The sequence below is a fragment of the Cannabis sativa genome, chromosome 7 (genome assembly GCF_029168945.1).
Source record: "Cannabis sativa cultivar Pink pepper isolate KNU-18-1 chromosome 7, ASM2916894v1, whole genome shotgun sequence".
Taxonomy (NCBI): Eukaryota; Viridiplantae; Streptophyta; class Magnoliopsida; order Rosales; family Cannabaceae; genus Cannabis; species Cannabis sativa.
Window position 1 is genome coordinate 1,117,720 of NC_083607.1, and position 19,945 is coordinate 1,137,664.

Consider the following 19,945-nt stretch of genomic DNA (forward strand, 5'->3'; position numbering starts at 1 on the left):
TTCTCATCAAAAACCCATTCTCAATTTTCTTTTTTTAGTTGAAAAAATTCAAATTTTTATATAAAGTTTTAAATCCTCATCAAAACCCCATTCTCAATTTTCTTATTTTTAGTTGAAAATATCAATTTTTTTATACAAAGTCTTTAACTTTTATCCATTCCCATCAAAACCCCATTCTCAATTTTCTTCTTTTTGACAAAAAGATCATCTTTTCATATAAAGTTTTCAATTTTATCAAAATATTGTATGTGCAAAGCCCAGCCCACTAATTTTAGGGCTAACATCATTACCACTCAATTTTCCTCTCATTTCCATTTCTTTGCCCTTTGCTGTTAGCTCCACGGCTATTGCAAGACCAGCAGGTATTTATATATGTATATATATAGATATTTATGTAATTGTATTTGTATATGAAGTTATGAACTTAGTTGTTGATTTTGATTGAAAGATTTAGTCTTTTTTCACTATTATCACTAGCTGCTCTTTTGAATTTGAACTAATAAGGGTTAAGGAAGAAAAGTTAGTAGCTTTGGTGTTCTTAGTTTCAGCAATAACTGGTTTTGTATTTTGTAGGCTTGAAAGAATTGAGGATTGTTTTCATTTGGTTGAGCCTTATTATGGTTTATGTTGTTTCATAGAGTTGAAATGAAACACTATATTATGTACCATTTATGTCTTGAATTTGAGATGAAATATCATATATTGATTAGATCAACTAGATTTGAAACTTGAAACACTAGTGGTCCTAAGCCATGTTGTTGATTTTGTCTTCAATTTGAGTTGTTATATTTCATATATTGATAAGATCCACTAAATGATGTTTTTTCTTTCCTTATAGCTTTGTTTCTTTAATTTTGTCTCAATAAACTAAACTGTTGCAATGGAGGCTATATTGGTTTGGTTTGATTTTGCTTTTCTGCTTTGTAAATATTATCAGTTGGACCATTTGTTTTGTTAAAATGAATTGAGCTACGTATTTTTTAAAATAGTACAAATAGGGCCTTAAGCTCAATTTTTGATAATTTTTTTAATATAACTAACTTGAAAACAATTTATAGCATGAACAAATGTAGAAGACGTAACTAATTTGTCATTTAACAAAATAAAGGGTCCAATTAGTAACTTTTGCAAAATCCAGTGTCCAAAATGGTTTTTACTAATATGTAAATATTATTCCTTTTGTGAGATTACTAAAAATCCTATCCTATGTAACTCAACACTAAGCATGAGATAAATAAGCAGAAAATAGATTAGAAACCAAAGAAGAAAGCATTCTTACATAGTCTTTGATTGAATTCTTTGAGTTGAAACACAAGTATTTAGTTACCATAGCAGACCATGTTGTTAGTCTTGAATTTGAGATATTAGATATCATATATTTGATAAGATCAATCAACTGTTTCTCTTTTATGGCAATCTGATTGATTTTTCTTCTTCTTCTTTGGTTTGATGATGATTAGCTTTGGTTGATTTAGACTTGAGAGAACAATGGCGAAAGGTCTGATATGGGCGACAGCAGATGATTTGGCTCGAAATAAGGGACATGTTCTGTCTCTGTATCGTCAAATTTTAAGGAGCCTCAACTCGCCCGAGCTACCACTTACTTGGGCTGCACGACTGTCAAAGAAGGCGGAGGCTCGGTCCATCTTCTTAGTGGCTTCTGAAGAGCGATCGGTCCACAATATTGCTGACCTCATTGATGTAGCTGAGCACACTCTTTCTCTCCTAAGAAAAGGCCAAATTCCTAAACTTCCCTTAATATGAACATTATTTGTAAGTCTTGTTTTCTTCTTACTATAGTTTTTTTTGGGTTTCCTTTGATAATAATACAAGTTTGAATCTTTATTAAACAATGTGGATGCATATAGAGATTAAAGTTTTATTGGTCTTGAAATCAAGATCAAATTTTATTTGATATTTGTTGTATTGATTTTAGCATAATTAGCTAAAGATGGTTTGAAAAACTTTCATGGGAAACTCATAATAAATTGAATTTAGATTAGGCTTATACACCATAGTATGTTGTTTGTAGTCAACAACATACAAAGAGCTTTTGATTTTTTCATGTTGTCCAAGAGTTGAACAATGATTTTTTTTTCTTGTGTTGTCAAAGAGCTTTTGGCTTACACACCATAGTATGTTGTGTGTAGTCAAATAAATGGCGAGTGTCTGATCGAATTGATCAGGTCCTTTAGGAACAAGGTTCAAGTTTACCGATCTGTTCATATTTCTTGAGATCCACCCTATTTTACGCTCATAACACGTTGTGATACAGGTCAGAGTCAAATAGCAATGATTTGAAACATTTTTTTTTTTTGCCAAATGCTAAGGGCACCCTTGTGAGGTGTCATATTGCTACCAGTGTATAATTCAATATCAGTCTTACTTATTTTACTTTAATAAATAATTATAGAAAATCACTAACCATTTATAGAGCATCATTTCAAAGTGGCGCTAAATATTATGGTGCCTAATAGTAATAGTAATGCTTTTCTTTTTTATACTATTTCGAAAACTCAAGTACTCAATCATAGAGATATTTTTAGTGACAATGTTACTTGAATTGCTTTAATTAATGATATGTAGAGGTTTCTAATAATATTTTTGTAGTGAAATTATTCTTAGTTTTTTTGTTGCCAAGATAGAAATATGAATTGACACCTTCTTATGTTGATCTGTATCAAGAGACTTGCAGACACATAAGGCCGATTTATAGTACAGCTTCAATCGAAGAAAATAAGCTTGCCGGTTGCTCGTGTCCGTGTTTGTGTTCGTGTTGGTGTTGGATTTCAAGTCAAAACTCGAAAATCATGAGATGAGCTGTATGAAATGAAGTATTCAAATTTGCTGGAGCAATTGAATTGGAGTCTTCCACAGCAAGTGAAAAAATTCTTCTCGAACTATAGAAATTATTACAAATTTCCTCTCATGGTTGCATTTCGTAGTTATATGTTTAGAGAGAAATTTTTTCAAAAAACAAAATAATTTATGAGACAAAAAAAGTGTCTTAATTTAGGGGACAAAAATTATATTTATTTAAACATTTTTTAACATTATGAAACCAATTGAAGTGATTGTCATGTGATTTGTACATGTTTTTACTTTGCTAGTAATATATGTCTCTTATGATTGATTATTCCTATACACACCATTGCTACTATACTAGTGTTGTTCTTGCTTGATTGATTTGATTAATCAATGCTAGATGGTTTTGTTCTTAGTAATTTTAGTGTGTAATATATTTTTTTTTTAAAATAATAATAATAATAATAAAACTTCATTATAAAGATAAAGAAAATTCAATTTGAAAAAATATGAGGTTTTAACAAAATTATGAGTGATACTTCATTACATATGTAATATATTTTAGAATATTAGCGGTTAAACTACCTGAACTTTACGGTTTGTAACACAACCACAAAAATTGAAATATTGGTGGCTAAACTACCTAAACCCTGATTCCATTTTGCTCTGCACACCGCCGTCCAAAATCACAGTTAAGTGCCACGGTAGATTGTCCACGTGTACACACTTGTACACGTGGCAAGTTTTTAGTGGTCCACGTAATAATTAGTTTTTAGTGGTCCACGTCGACCAACCTCGGCGACCACCCCTGAGATCGTCGCTGTCGAGACTGTTGTCGTCGAAATGGCGGTCAGAGGAGTTGAGATCGCCGCCGTCGAGACCGTAGGCGTCGAAGGAAGCCACAGTTTTCTCTCTCACTCTCTCTCTCTCTCTCTCTCTCTCTCTCTCTCTCTCTCTCTCTCTCTCTCTCTCTCTCTCTTCGTGGTGGTCGCCGGAGTTGGTCGACGTCACACAAGGGGATCAGGGTGGTCGCCGGGGTTGGTCGACGTCGCACAAGGGGCACAAGGGGGTCGGAAAGGGCTAGGAATTCTGTAGGAAAAGAAGAAAAAAAAAGAAAAGAAAAAGAAAAAGAAAAAAAAAAGTAAAAAAAATATTTTTAATTTTTTTTTTTTTTTGATGGAATTAAGGTTTTATGAAAATCGAAATAAAAAATTGGAGAAAGAGGGGTTTGAACAATGCCAAAGAGTATTTACAAATCGATGTATATTTGTTACCTTCGTAGAAATCGTGGAATAGGAAGAAGAATGCAGCAGAGATAAAAGGTAAAAAAATCGCAGCATTAATGGAACTTTGATTGTGAAGAATTTTCTCTTAACCCTAATTATGGGTAAAATTGTTATATAATTCAGGTTTGTACATTTAAATTTTAATAGGTTTTAATGGAGCAGTTAGATTTAACGTAAAAAAAATAAAACAATCGTTAAATCAAGAATTACCGTTAGATAGTTACTTTTAGATAATCACTTTTAATATATAAAGATATTGATTAAACCGAATATTGTTACGACATTAAACTTAATTGAATTTTTAAGGACTCCAATGCATCTTTATGTTTATTTGCTCAACAAACAATATTATGGGAAGTGAGAATAATCAACTTCCATATTTTGTGAAACTTTATAGAGAATTTAATTAATTGATGTGTTAGATAATATTGTGTGATGATCCTTAATTAAAACACTTGAGTTTTATAAGTCATTAGTTAGTTGTTATTATAATTTGTAATTAATGTGGGAGCATTATTATTATTATTATTATTATTATTATTATTGAGACTAATAATTATATTCATGTAATTAATTGTTGTCTGGGTAATAATTTTTCTCATTAGTAGATCTTGACCTTTTAATTTTTATACTAATTAATAATCCAAAATAAAAATAGTACAACCTTAACAAAATAAGTAATATAGATCGATTGATTTTTCTGTACTTTTTTTTTTTTTTTTTTTTTTTTTGTAGGAAGTATAGATAGATTGAGTGATTTTTATAATGTAAATACCTAGCCATTAAGTAACAAGCTAATATTCACTTGTTATTTTTTTATTAATATATTTAATTGAATTTTTAAATAAAAAATAAAAATTTAATGACATGGATCAATTAGAGACTGTCATGTGACTATTAACTTAACATTTAACGGTTAAGTATTTATGTAAGTTTTAATTAATATAACTTAAATATTATAACTGTTAAAAATTATACTTAAATATTTATTTATAATCAATTAAATTTAAATATTTATACCATAAATAACTTCTATAATAATGGTACATTTTCTTTAAAAAAACAATAATAATTGTACATGTAATGTTATAGTACAAACAAGTTACCAAAGTCTTGTAATTAATTATAATCTCCAAATTAATTAAGTTGGAATATTGTATCATCATTATCAAGATATTAACCCTTAATTATTCCAAATTAATTAAACTATAATTGTTTTGTGTTGGTTGTTAAGACAACATTATCATGTATACAAATTTCCTCTATTTATGAAAGCACATTTGAGCTTTGAGCTGTAAACCACCAATAATTAAAATTAAAATAAATAAATAAAATAAAACAATTGTGGGTGGTCCTATCCTATACCTATATTATATATGTATATAATTATTTATAAAGAAAAATTCAAGATATTTTATCTTAAATATTTATATATCAAAATGGTTAAAAGGGTTAATATGTATACATGGGAATATGAAATCATGATAGTTATTTGTGAATGATGTTAAATTAGATTGCAATAATTTTATAATTTTATGTTAAATTTAGATGTTGAGATTGATCATTGGCATCATTCAAGGAAATTGATTTGTCACTTTTCTTTTTTTACATTATTTGTATATTGGTACTTGTACCCTTTTTTTAATTGCAAGTTAACCCCTATATTTTATATAATGGTGTATTTTTTTATTTATTTGTTTATATTTAAAAATAAGTTAGTGGTGTGTCTAAATTATATGTAAATATATTGAGTAATTTGTGGTTAAATTTTTTATGTTTTTATTTTTATATAGTTAAGTTATTGGTGTCTAAATACAACTCTTGATGCTCTTATATATATATTTGTATATTTTATATATTAAATAATAAAATGCTAGTAAAAAATTTATTTAAGAATACACATCAAATAAATTATATTTTAATTGATAAGTTATAACTATATAGAATTACACTAAAAAAAATCAAAACACCAAAAAATATCAATATAACAATAATAACAATAATCAATCCTTAATAATACATCATAATAAAATTATTTTTGAGTAAATATAATTTATATATATTATAATTTAAAATAAAATTATTAATTTTACATAAATAAATTTACAAACTATATGTTTATATTTTATAAAGATATAATTATTTTTATATAAATATTTATTTTTTTAATACGACACTTAGAAAATGTATAAATAACTAATTACAATTTAGAGATTATTTTTGTTTATAATTGATCCAAATTTAGACTTAAGTTTTTTTATAATAAATTAAAAATTATTTTTGAATAAAGTATTTTTAGATAGATATTTAATTGTATTATTGTTGTAATAGTTATATATAGTTATTATCATTAATAAATTTGATTATGTTGAAAGAGAAAGCACCACCATCTAACAAATAAAAAAACAATAGAGAAGAATTTAGAAAATTTGTGGGGTAATCATTAATAGTGTTTTTTTTTTAAAAAAAAATGGTATAATAATGAATTCATGATGTGAGTTTTTAATTTCTATTTTGATAAAAGAGAAACTCAACTAACTTACCTATCATTTTGTGTAATAAATGAAAACACAAGCTCTAATAAGTGCACTAATCATTCTAGTGTACTAACTTTTTGTCTAATTAATTTTTCTTTTTTATTATTTACAACATAAATATAGGGAATTATTATGTTTTTCATTACATTATTTATAGAATAATGTTATATATATATATTTAAATTGCACACAATTATTATACATATAGTAATGTATAATAAATATTTACTATTGAGAAATTTGTGACTAAATGTGTGTATTTAAATTCATATACACTTAATTCTTTTATCTTTTATACGCGGCAAAACTACTTTATATTCATTTCTATTTGTAAATTTAGATTTCCAGTTAAATATTACAGTTAAACACTAATTAGGATCACTATTGTAGTATTGTATATACTTATGTACATGTATTTATTGGTCTAAATAATTTTTATTATTTAAATATTATTTAATTAAGATAATATCACTTTTAATTATATGTATGTGAGTGCATTATAATTATTTCACTTATTTATTTTAGGGTTGCATCTGCGTGTGGAATTTAAAAAAATATATATGTAAAATTAAGATTAATTTTTTTTAAAAAAAAAATGTATTAAAGTATATTTTTAAAAAAATTAAAATAATTACAATTAGTCTAAATTCTCAAAAGAATGTAAACTAAGTAAAGAGAAAGGAAGATTTATTAGGTTTGTCAAACAAACAAATGAGGTAATTTAGTAAATAAAATGAAAAGTGGGGAACCAAGAGTGATTAAAAATTTATATTAATTAAATATTAAATTAAAAATAAAATAAATTAAAAAAATAACGAAGGGTGGCAGACAAAACCCAAATCCACATTATAAAAATAAAATAATCATAATTACTATTCTTTTATTATTATTATTAAAAGTATATATATATATAGTTTTAGAAATTTATGTAGCAGATCCTAAAGAGTTATTCTAGTAGATTTTCTATCTGTTTTAGTATCTAAGAAATCCACACAAAAAAATTAGTCTATTTTTTTTTATGATTGTATGTGTTGTAGCTATTTAAAATTACTTGTAAATTTTTAGAAAATTACTATATTAGTGAGATAGAAGAAGAACTATGAAAATAAATAATTTTTATTATTTTAAAATATAAGTAATCACCAATAATAAGTTAAGAATAACAAATAAATAGAAAAAACACACAAAATTATAAAGGTTTAGCCTCCTTAGATATGAGTAATGTGACAGTCAGTAGTCCCGTGATCCATAAGGGGAAATACCATGTAAGCTGTACAATCCCACATCGCCTGGGAAGGTCAAGTGAGATGATTCTGAAACTGTGTAGGTATGGGACTATGCAGTTGAAGAGGGCTTAAATGTATTGATTGGTACTATCTATATCGACAAGGTGCATCTTATTTTTCGGTAGCCCATCACGAAAGAACTCCACAGTTAAGCGTGCTTGACCTGGGGCAATTTCAGGATGGGTGATCTCCTGAGAATTTTCCTAGGAAGCGTGCGAGTGAGGACAAAACACGATGGAAACACTCGTATTGGTCTGTAGGGTCAGTCGTCAATCCATGAAGCAGCCAGAGTGACGTACTCGTGTATAATAGCCATTCATTCCGTGGGTGTAAGGATCCAATGGAGGCTTGAAGTGGGGACGTTACAAATGGTATCAAAGCCTTGACCCAGCCGGAAGTGTGGTCGACGAGGACGTTGGACCCCGTAAGGGGGGTGATTGCGACAGTCAGTAGTCCTGTGATCCGTAAGGGGAAATACCGGGTAAGCTGTACAATCCCACATCGCCTGGGAAGGTCAAGTGAGATGATTCTGAGGCTGTGTAGGTATGGGACTACACAGTTGAAGATGGCTTAAATGGATTGATTGGTACTATCTATATCAACAAGGTGCATCTTATTTTCGGTAGCCCATCACGAAAGAATTCCACAGTTAAGCGTGTTTGACCTGGGGCAATTTCAGGATGGGTGACCTCCTGGGAATTTTCCTAGGAAGCGTGCGAGTGAGGACAAAACACGCTGGAAACACTCGTGTTGGTCTGTAGGGTCAGTCGTCAGTCCATGAAACAGCCAGAGTGACGTACTCGTGTATAAGAGCCATTCATTCCGTGGGAGTAAGGATCCAATGGAGGCTTGAAGCGGGGACGTTACAAGTAATGACCTACTTCCCTTTTAGTTGTATTGATTATGAGATAATACTGTGTAGATCACTAAGGAAGATAGAGTGAATTCTAGCTACAGTTCTCAAGATGTTTACAAAGAATTCAACAAAGTGCTCTTCAATTGAGATTATGATTTTAGGTCCCTTCCTCCTGTGAATTCATTAACTATTTATAGGGAGAGATTGTTACAATTAGCTTCGTAAAAAGAGTAACCAAAAAGTAAATATCCATATATTATAGGATTCAATTATGACCTGTTGAAGCTCCTACAATCTCAGGTAGATCAGTCAAATCCACATTTATAGGATACAGTTAGAGATATTTCTGGAAGTTATTTAAGGAAGAAATTAAGGCTTGTGCAGCTTTGTCCGACATTCGTAGTATCGTTCACCCTAGTTGGCGTGTTGACAATCCAACCAGGCCCTTCTTGAAACTTGTCCTTTTTATGGGAAGACTCATGAAGTGTGTCAATATTTCCTTATCTGGCCGATATATTGATAGCCTGACTGGATGCTTCCTAGAAGTCAATCTTTAGTTCATGGATATCATCCTTATACGGGCCCTGCCATGCACACTTCTGCCTAGAAGTCTCTTGTCATGTTAAGGGTTGGCTGAATTATGCCACGCGTAGGTGCCACGTCAGATGTGTAAAATTTAAGATAACAATAAGTATTTTTTATAACTTAAAATATGTGTACTTAATGTTGTGGATCTGTCACGAATATTCATAAAGAGAAATGCTAAAAGGTATTAGTGATGTCTAATACTCTCATCGGTGTCATATCGCTATTGGTGCAATTAAATATTGGGTCCCATATAATTTAATATAATAATTTATTTTTTGGGAGTATCATTAACGAATCGCAAAAAGACATGTCTAGAAGGTGCTAGGCACTGCTGGTGCCCACTAGTAATGCTCATTCTAAAATTTGGCGAACCATTGAGGCAAAGCCTTGACCCCTATCTGGTTAAGGGCAACCACGCCTCAGACTGGTGAGTTCAACGAGGACTTACCACTTTATTAATAGTTTGACTAAGAATAATTAGTATTTTTACCTCTTAAATTTATGACACTACCAGATCGTGCTTCTTAAAATATACGACTTGTTAATATTTCCCCTTAATTTTTTACATTTATAGAAATTTAGTCTTTTTGATATTTAATTTGCATATATTTATCAACCACCATTTCTCGCATCACTCATGTCATGATAAAATTAAATATAATATGCTCAAAGGACCATATTATTGTAAAAAATTATATTTCAAGAGATATTATTAACAAGTCGTATACTATAGGAGGCACAACTTAATATTGTAAAAAGTTCAGTAGAGAAAATGTTAATTATTGTATAATTTTTAGAATAATTTGCGATATAAATACCTATGTTTAACTCCTGGTTACGAATAAATACATAAGTTTAATTTTTAACGGTAATAATACCTAAGTTATATTTATGGAATTTCTGTAGGTACATGACGGTTAAGTGTCAAGTTAATAGCCACATGACAATCCCTGATTGGTCAAAGTCATTTAATTTTTATTAAAAATTCATTTAAATATACCAATAAGAAAATGACACATAGATATTGACTTGACACTTAACTGTCAGGTACATACCAAAGTTTCAGAAATATAACTTAAGTATTATTACCGTTATATATTAAACTTAAGTATTTATTTTTGTTATCTGTATTTTCAAATGGAGGCATGTATAATTCTAAAAGTGGTACAACTCATTTACTTTAAGCCCAAAAAACAATAGGCTCAACTAAGATAATAGATCAAATCTAGTAGTAAAGTCTTATCTTTCGGATGTTGGATAAATGACTCGATCAAGTGGGATAATCCTCCAGCACTGTGCGTATCTGAAAGATCTCAGCCAGAGCATCCAGAGAAGTAGTCAGCAAGCATTCGAACACCCAGCTCAAAATCGTATTCATTAATTACCAGATCACGCAATAGCAAAACTTAACTCCCAAGATTTCCTCAGATGATCATAACTTCCAAAACATAAAAAGATAGTAATTGAGGATCAAACATTTAACATGTCTTTATTATCCATAAAAATAAGACACAATTTTGACAACTATCAATATGATATGACATCCACATCAGCATACAATCATCGCCTAATGGGTCGGGCTTCGTCAAAAAGACTTAAAGTCAGTATATTACATATATTTACCCATCAGTGAGAATAAGGATAAACAAATAGGAACCCTAGCACTATAAATACAAGAAAACTCATTCAAGCAAATGATTGAAATCTCATTCCTCAACTTAGGCAAATTCTAATCTTATTGTAATAATATTGATTCCTGAACTAAGACTTAAGACTTGGTAATGCTATAACCACGTAGAAGCTTTGGTGTTACTTTTTTTTATTATTTATCTATTTCTCTAACTTTCACATATATTTTATTAGTTTATCAAAATCTCATAAATAATCTCTAACCAGATTAAACTTAGATATTTACACCACAAATTATTTTAATATTTATAATAATAAAATAAGAAAAAAAAGAAGGTAATAGTAAGTAGAAAGGGTGTAGTGTCCACGTGTCTAGGTGACGTCACCTTCTCCCCAACCTCGCTTTCAAGAACGGCATAGAAGCAAAAAGAAACCATTTTTATTTTTACTTTCCTTCTTTTCTTTAACATATTTTTCTCCAAAACCAAAACCAAAACACAATCTCTTCAGGGTTTTTGGCCAACTCCACTAAAAGGGTTCACTCATATTAGGGTTCTCTTCAAAATTCTCTCTTACTTTCCAAATTTGCCTATTTTTTTTCTTTCTTTCTTTTGTTATTATTTGTTAATTTTTGGTTTTGAATTATATATATATAATTAATTTTTGGAAGAGAAGGAGAAAAAAAATGTACATAGGTTCCATGAGAAAGTCGTTTAAGGATTCTCTGAAGGTTCTCGAAGCTGATATTCAACATGCTAACACTCTGTAAGTTTCTTTGTTTTTTTTGGATTTTTTTTAATAATAATTAGAAAAGTTTGGTTTTTTATTTCTGGGTTCTTAGTTTTGAATTTCAAGCTTGGATTATTTTTTTTTTGCTTTAAAATTGGGTTTGTTTAATTTTTGTGATACTAAATTTTAAAGCTTTCCTTTTTGGGTTTTCTTTGGTTGTAAAAACTTTTGTGTTTATTTTAATTGAGTAAAACAATTATGAAGAAGCTTGAACATTATTTCCTTTGATACCCTTTTGGTCCTTTATATTATTTCCTTTGATGTTTCACTCACAGCTGTTTTTTAGCTTCAATTTTCATCACTAATTGTCACATTTGAATTAATCTTTGTTTTGTGTTTAATCTCATTGATTATTGTGTTCATATTCTTCTTATGTTTTTCAATATCAATCTATCATAGCATATATATTGGCATTTGCTTCTTTATCACTTTTGTGTTTATCCTTTTCTTTATTGATACTTCACAGTAATGCCACTTGGTCCTTACTCTTGTAATATCTTATGGCAATTCTTAGTTTCTTATGTTTAAGTTTGTTGTTTCGAAAATCGGTTTTAGTGGTTTTAGTTTTGCAGCAGGAAATGACTGATTTTTGATTGATTTTGATGTTTTAGCTTTTTCATAATAACAATGTTTATTTAATAATCAAATGTTTATATCAAGCTGTTGAAGAAATTCTAATTTGAAGAGATGCTTAAGTTTGTTGTTTCGAAAATCGGTTGCTAAGTTTAGTTTAGCAACAGATAATGACTGATTTTTGATTGATTTTGATGTTTAAGCTTTTCATAATAACAATTTTTTCAATAATCAAATTCCCATAAAGTTGTTTAAGCTTGCTGTTTCGAAATCGGTTGCTAGTTTTTAGCTTTGCAACAAGAAATAACTGATTTTTGATTGATTTTGATGTTTTAGCTTTTCATAATAGCAAATTTTACTAATCAAATTCCCATATCAAACTGTTGAAGAAGTTCTAATTAGAAGAGATGTTAAGTTGTAATGTTGCTTTTCTAAGCTGTCATTTTTTGAATCAATTTATCTTGTGAGACGCAGGGCTTCGGATTTTCCAAGGGATTATGATGGTGCTTCTCTTCAAATGAGGATATCATACAGTCCTGCTGCTCACTTGTTCCTTTTTCTTGTTCAATGGACCGATTGCCACCTCGCCGGAGCTCTTGGACTCTTGAGAATTCTTATATACAAGGTTGAATTTCGTGTCCTCTCATTGTGTGCTCGTGTGTGAGAGCGAGCACACTTTTTCGATTGCATTCATCGGTTGTGTGTATGAGAACCGAATGAATCCATTGAATTTCTTTCTAAAAAGGTTATGGGATTACTAATCCTTAATTTTCGAGGAATCCATCATGAATGATTGGTTTTTCTCAATCTTTTCTATCAACCTTGGTTTCGTAGGAATCATGATACTCTATTAAGTTTCGGTGTCATAAATCATGTAATGCATGGCAAATCATTTAAACAAAAAAAAGCTGGTTTTTATTCATTAGTTGGACATAAAATCGAGACATCAAAGTTAGATTGATAGAGGATCTTGTTTCGTTTCGTAGGTTAGCAATTGTTGAATGTGACATTTTTCTTTTAAGTTCATTGTATTTTAATCACTTTAGACTCATTTTCGGGTGATGGAATTCGATACGAGTATTGACCTTGGCACTTTGCACAGGTCTATGTGGATGGAACAACCACCATGTCTACTCATGAAAGGAAAGCAAGTATTAGAGAGTTCTATGGTATATAGCATATACTTGCTTTCGGTTTGTATGTATGTATGTATGTATCTATCTATGACTTATATTGACTGATTTTGTGACTTTTTTAATCATGGCCAGCGGTAATTTATCCTTCACTTCTGCAACTTCCAAAAGGTGTTACTGACACCGAAGATAGAATGCAGAAAGCAGTGTGCTTGGAGAGGTACAAGAGAAGAGACGATGATGAGAATTGGCATTGTACAGATATAGAAATCGAAAGAGAAGAGGAATGCGGTATATGCATGGAGATGAATAGTAAGATTGTGTTACCCAACTGCAATCATGCTATGTGCTTCAAATGTTATCGCGAATGGTATTGCCATCTCTCTCTTATTGCTCTTGAATATTAGCATACTATTATTTCATCGAGCTGCTCGAATGCCTTAGTTTCGGTCAATAGCTTATATTTTATTCTTGTTATGTCCTATTTAAGTTTGATCAGTTAAAATGAGGAACAGTTAGGCAAAAGGCATGTGGTTGCTCTCACATGGTCCCGAGGGAACGCCTACTAGGTACCTACATTGCAATTGCTTTAGTTTTCTAGTCGAATGTTAGGCCGGGAAGAAAATGAGCAATTGGCTATTAGTGCCTTTTCGAAACTCTTTTAATATTGAGTTAGGAGAAAGATTAGTTCTAAAGACAAAATGTCCTTAGAATTGTACTAAAGGATTGATTTTTATAACTTCATCGAGTTTTGAGGCCCGAAATTTGATAACATGTGTTGCTTTTATAACTCCTTTGTTAGTTAATTCGGTTAACATTTCCTAAAATGTTTAAACAGGCGAACAAGATCTCAATCATGCCCCTTTTGTCGGGACAGTCTTAAGCGAGTGAACTCTGGCGATCTCTGGGTATATACTGACACTAGAGACGTAGTTGACATGGCAACGGTGACAAGAGACAACCTAAGGAGGCTCTTCCTGTATGTAGATAAATTGCCTCTTGTCATTCCCGATGACCTTTTCGACAAATATGATTCTCATCTGAGATGATTTTTGTACACAAAACCCCGAAAACTAAAGAAAAGAAGAAAAGCATTTGAATGAGTAGTTGTAATAGTAGTAACTCATCTACTTTCGCTTACCTAAGAACTGAGATTTTGCTCGGTGGAAAATTTAGAATCAGTTTCTTCCCTCTTCTGATGAGAAGATCCCGACCAGAATTATTGTTGGTCGGCCGGTGAAGTTAAGATAGTTTTTTTTTTTTTTTCCTTTTCGTTTTTCAATTCAAATGGGGTTTTTTTTTTTTTTTTAAATTTGTGTAACTATAACACTACTTATTTTGTACATGCTTTGTATAGCTCCTTAAGTTTGCATATATGAAAAATGCCTTGCATATTCTGCATATATGGCATCATTTTCAAGCTTGGGTCTTTTTTTTTTTTTTTGTTTACCTAATAGAAATGGATGTGAAATTTGATATGAAGGATTGTCATAATGTCAAATGAAGAGGAATAATGCCCATCTAAAGGAGTGGCCAAGTGATATTGATATATGACTAGTTCTTCATTCAAATGGTCTCTTTAAAATAACATTTTTTAGCTATATTTGGGAATGAAATTACAAGGGAAATTTGACATTATATACTTAAAAAAAGCATAGATTGTTTTTATATGCTTCTTAAAAAAATGTAAAAATAATACCCTCCAAATATCTTTAATCCCAACAATACCCTCCTCATTTCAAACCCCCATTCTCTCTCTAACTCTCTCGTTTTTCTCTCTCTTTCTCTAACTCTCCAAACCCATTCCCAACAAAACCCCACTGGACCATCCACGAGAAGCACCCGACAACCCACGACCACCGCACCACTTCCGGCGAAACCCATTCGCTTGTTTTCTGCATTTTTTTTTTCTGGTTTTTGACGATGTCGCGAAACATCGCTAAATGTCGCGAAACATCGCGAAATCATGAAACATCTCTAAATGTCTTTAATTCACAACAGCGCTTGTTTTCTATATTTTTTTTTTTCTGATTTTTGACGATGTCGCGAAACATCGCTAGATGTCGCGAACATGTCGCGAAACATCGCAAAATCGTGAAAACATCTCCAATTCACTATATTGCGAAACACATCGCGAATATCATCGCTAAACATCGCGAAACATCGCGAAATATCGCTAAATATCGCAAATCATCACTAAACTTCATCCCTGACCTCTGATTTGTTCTATCATTGCAAATACATCGCTAAATATCGCTAAATATCGCAAAATATCGCAAAAAACTGGTAAACCAGAAGAAAAAAATGCAGAAAACAAGAGAGGCCGTGAGAGAAGATGACGGCGAGGCCTTGCGACTGAAGTTCTGGGTCTGTGTGTTCGACGGTAGGGGTTCTAGGTCGGGGTTAACGCCGGAGAAAGAGAGAGAGAGACATGGATGTTTGATTTTTATTTGTTTAAGGGTAAAATTGGATAGAAAAATAGTGTGAGTATATTTTGCATGATGCAAAATATGCTAGCATATTTTTAGTGGATAAATTAATTTTAAGCATATAATATCAAATTTCCCAATTACAACTACTCTATATTTACTCCAATGTTGAGAGAGAGACATGAAGGATCTAGCTCTTGAAAACAAAACAAAAAAGTAGATTAACATTACTACTATTTTAATTTAAAAAGTGGGACTTATTTGGAAATACAAACTCTTTGATCATTAAAATTTAATTTAGTGATGTGGCATTGTCATGTTAGTGCTAATTGTATATTTAAATTAAAAAGATTAGTCTAAAAATAAATATAAAAGTTTAAAAGAAATTATTAGGTTTAATTGAAGTATTAAAAAAATATATTAAAACTTTATCATGTTTATATTGCTCTAAATCCTCCTCTTAAAGGAAAATTTAAAATAATTTATTTAAATTCTCAGGCTAAATATTCATGTTGCTTTAAATACTCTTCTTAAAAAAAATTCAAAATAATTTATTTTATACTTTCATGCTAAATGTTCATGTTGTTGTAATGTCTCCGTTTTATTTGTGTAGTCCCATACCTATATAGTATACACATGTACCTTATTTTTTCAAGAGGTTTTCCATCATAAGATTGTTTCAGGTCAAACACAATTAATTTTGTAGTACTTAAAAGATAGACTATAGAAAAGAAAATATACCCATCAATCCATTTAAGTGTTCTTCAATTGTATAGTCTCATACTTATACAATCTTAGAATCATCACACTTGACCCTGTCCATGCGATGTGGGATTGCATAGCTTACCTATATTTTTCTTTATGGATCACGAAACTCTAACTGTCACAGTTGCCAATTGGGTTTTAGTGTGATTCTCTTTTATATATTTTGTTCTTGGTGTTAGCTCTGGTGTTCATTCCAAGTGTTCGACTCTGATGCACAAAGCTCTTTTTTGAACTCCAGCAAATTTGTAATTGTAGAGGGAGAGACTTGAGCTTTACTTAAGGGAAGTGCATCCATGTCTTGGCTCCTTCACCGTTTTGAACCTTATTGGGAGGCTGAGAATGGATTGTTATCGATGGGAGTTTTCTACTGCTTTCTCTACCCATTTTTCTACATGATCTAGGATGATATTAGGGCTCCTTTCCACTCGGTGTTTGAGTTTATAGAGCGACTTAGTGGCATGATCATTTAGTTTATTTTATTTTCTTTGTAATAATAGTGTTTAACACCCTTTGCCTTTAGTGTCATTAGCTTTAGGTGTGTTTTTTGCCCCTTTATTCTTATTTACTGAGATTTTTGAAAACTAAGTATTTAAATAAATAAGTTTAAGAAAAAAATAAATTAAAGATGATGAGACCCAAATTTTTACGTGGTTTGAGTGTTAACAAACTCTAGTCTACGAGTCAATGTTATTAAGCAAGAAAAGTTCTAAAGTATTTCTTACAAGTATTTATGCTCTAGTAAGAACCCTAATTCTTAGTTCTTCTCCTTAAAAATTGATCCCTCTCCCCCTTGGACGAAGGAGTAATTCTATTTGTAGGAAAGAATCGGGTATGGGCATACCCAAACCTGGTAGAGTTTATGGGTGTCAACTAGACCATCTGATGGGATAAAATACAATGTTTATTGACTTTGGGCCAATTGAGTAGGCCCAATTCACGAGCTAAAGATATTCCGTAGAAGCTAAGACCATTCGAAGGTATTGTTTCCGTACCAAGGATGTCATAGAATATGGCGTTGGAACAAAGTGTGACATTCTTTTAGTAGCACACACACTCAGCTAGGCTGAAGCAAGGGACAAACTCTGACATGGTGGGGCCCTGTATCTAAAGGGTTCCGAGTTGATTGAGCTCTGGAATCTATTAGAGTGACTCTTCAATTACCCGCTTCAGGATTGCATCTTAGAGGCCTCCGATAAGTATTAAGAGACTCTTCGTTTCTGGTCGAGATGGCCTCTTCTAGATCAACACGATTCAACCTTGGCGGTCTTAGCAAATTATAGCTCATTCATGGACCAGAGTTTTAGTTTGACCTAGTTGTTGGGCCTATTTAGACTTGTCTCAGCTGATATAGAATTTTAGAATTATACATGTCACCTATCTAAAAATCCAAATAACAGTTTTCCTTAGCAATCTTTGAGTTTTTGTAACAATTTTTTCTACATTATCGTATAGGGTTTTGTCTTTTTTAACCTTGATCACAACGAATCCCCTTTCAACAAAATAAAAATAAAATTATAAAAAGAAAATATAGGTACCAAAGTATATTCCATATAAAGAAAACTAGAGACTAGTACATAAATAGATAACAATAACATGTGGGCATGCATGAATATGAATGAACGATAGTTGATGAGATTGAGGATTACCTAAATATAAAATTAATAAATTATATATATATAGGGTATTTCTAGCGTAGAACTTAGTATATTGCACTTATACTATAAGGTATTTATGTTAACCAATCTAAACTTAGAAAAGAAAAGATCTAAATAACTTTTGTTCAAAAAATCTAGAGGATTATTTGAAACTCTGTATATTTATTTTTTCACTAAATGAAACTTTATATATTGTTTCATTGATTGAGTAGCCTTAAGACTCAGCACACGCCTTAGACATGGGCGCATGGGATATTTAGATTTTGGTCTTTTCTTGATAATTAAAAATATTATTTTATCATTTTATTGTTATACTTTTATCATTTATAAAATAGATAAGGGTTTTTTTTTTTTACACTTTATAATAGTTTTTTTTTTTAATTTTATTTTTTTACATTTTTACAAAATTCTACATAGAAACCCCTATTGTAACTAGTGCTGCAACCTAAATTGCAACAAAAAATCGTATAGAGACTCCTAACCATTTAGAAACCCAAATCGTAAATTTGAAAAAAAAAATAGTATATGGGGTAGTTCCTCAATAAATAATTTGTGACATAAATATTTAAGTTTACTTTTTAACAATAATAATACTTAAATTATATTTTTAAAATTTCAATCTATAAATACCTAACCATTAAATGTCAAGTTAATGTTGTTAATATTTTCCAAATAAAAAATGAATTATTTTTATAAACATCCAATAATAACAAAAAATTATATTTCTACAGATTTATAATTATTTTTATATTTTTGCAGATTTTAATTTTCTTTTTTCAAATACGGAGTGTTGTTGTGTTCATCCAATCCAATCCACACTATTTTCCTCATAGTGCATCTGATTCGCACTAAGTGCGAATTTCATATTTTGGATGTAATCCATTTCGGACAATAGCTTAAATTCAATCCAATTCAATCAGTAAAAATACAGATTGAATCAGTTATTTTGAATTGGTTACTTTTTAATATTAAATTATTTAATATTTATAAAAAAATATTTTTTTTCACATTTGATATTTTATATTGATTAATATTATATTGATAGCAAAGTTGGTAACTAAATTTTTTTTAAAAAATAAATATTTATATAAAAAAATTAAACTAATTTTTTTTTTTTAAAAAATAATAATAATTTAAATTAAAAATAATATTTTTTTTATAAATTATTAATATTATTTTATTTTTTAAAATAAATATATCATTAAATATTATTATAATGTATAAAGTTTTCATTGTATACAAGCAGTCTTATCGTAAGAGTATACACCTTATATCATAATAACCACATGATCTAAAATCAATGGTTAAAAAAAGTACCCTACCGGTGGGGAACTTTTGTTAGGTCCTACCATAGTCTTGCTCTATATATATATAAAAAAAAAACCTTAGGATTTTTCATCTCAACTAAACATAGTTACACACTCACATAATATACTAATATAATGTTTTTAATTAATTAATTAATTTTTTTGTAAGGAATTAATTATTAATTAATTAATATAAGATTGTGGATTACCTAAATATATTTAATTTAATAAATTATAAAAATAAAAATAAAAACTTAGGATTTTCCATCTAAACTAAACTAAACTAAACTATAATATTTTTATTTAT

At 30.0% G+C, this 19,945-nt stretch overlaps 1 protein-coding gene and 1 long non-coding RNA gene across 3 annotated transcripts; both read left to right on the top strand.

The window, feature by feature from the left end:
* Nucleotides 1–326: 326 nt before the first annotated feature.
* On the top strand, nt 327–3,144 carry LOC115696244 (uncharacterized). The gene is made up of 3 exons (XR_009683406.1): nt 327–362; nt 1,461–1,773; nt 2,686–3,144. It is a non-coding gene; the product is annotated as an uncharacterized LOC115696244 (long non-coding RNA).
* Nucleotides 3,145–11,328: 8,184 nt separating this feature from the next.
* Nucleotides 11,329–14,902, top strand: LOC115698249 (E3 ubiquitin-protein ligase AIRP2). Of its 2 annotated transcripts, XR_004008078.2 has the most exons (6): nt 11,337–11,752; nt 12,824–12,974; nt 13,452–13,518; nt 13,618–13,852; nt 13,973–14,051; nt 14,321–14,460. XR_004008078.2 is itself a non-coding variant. In XM_061119117.1 (5 exons), exons 1-5 carry the CDS (start codon nt 11,673–11,675, stop codon nt 14,529–14,531), a joined length of 744 nt encoding a protein of 247 aa, XP_060975100.1. In that variant the 5' UTR covers nt 11,329–11,672; the 3' UTR covers nt 14,532–14,902. The 2 variants fall into 2 exon arrangements, 1 of the variants encoding a protein (XP_060975100.1); XM_061119117.1 differs by lacking the exon at nt 13,973–14,051 and having other exon boundaries at nt 11,329–11,752; nt 14,321–14,902.
* Nucleotides 14,903–19,945: the final 5,043 nt, after the last annotated feature.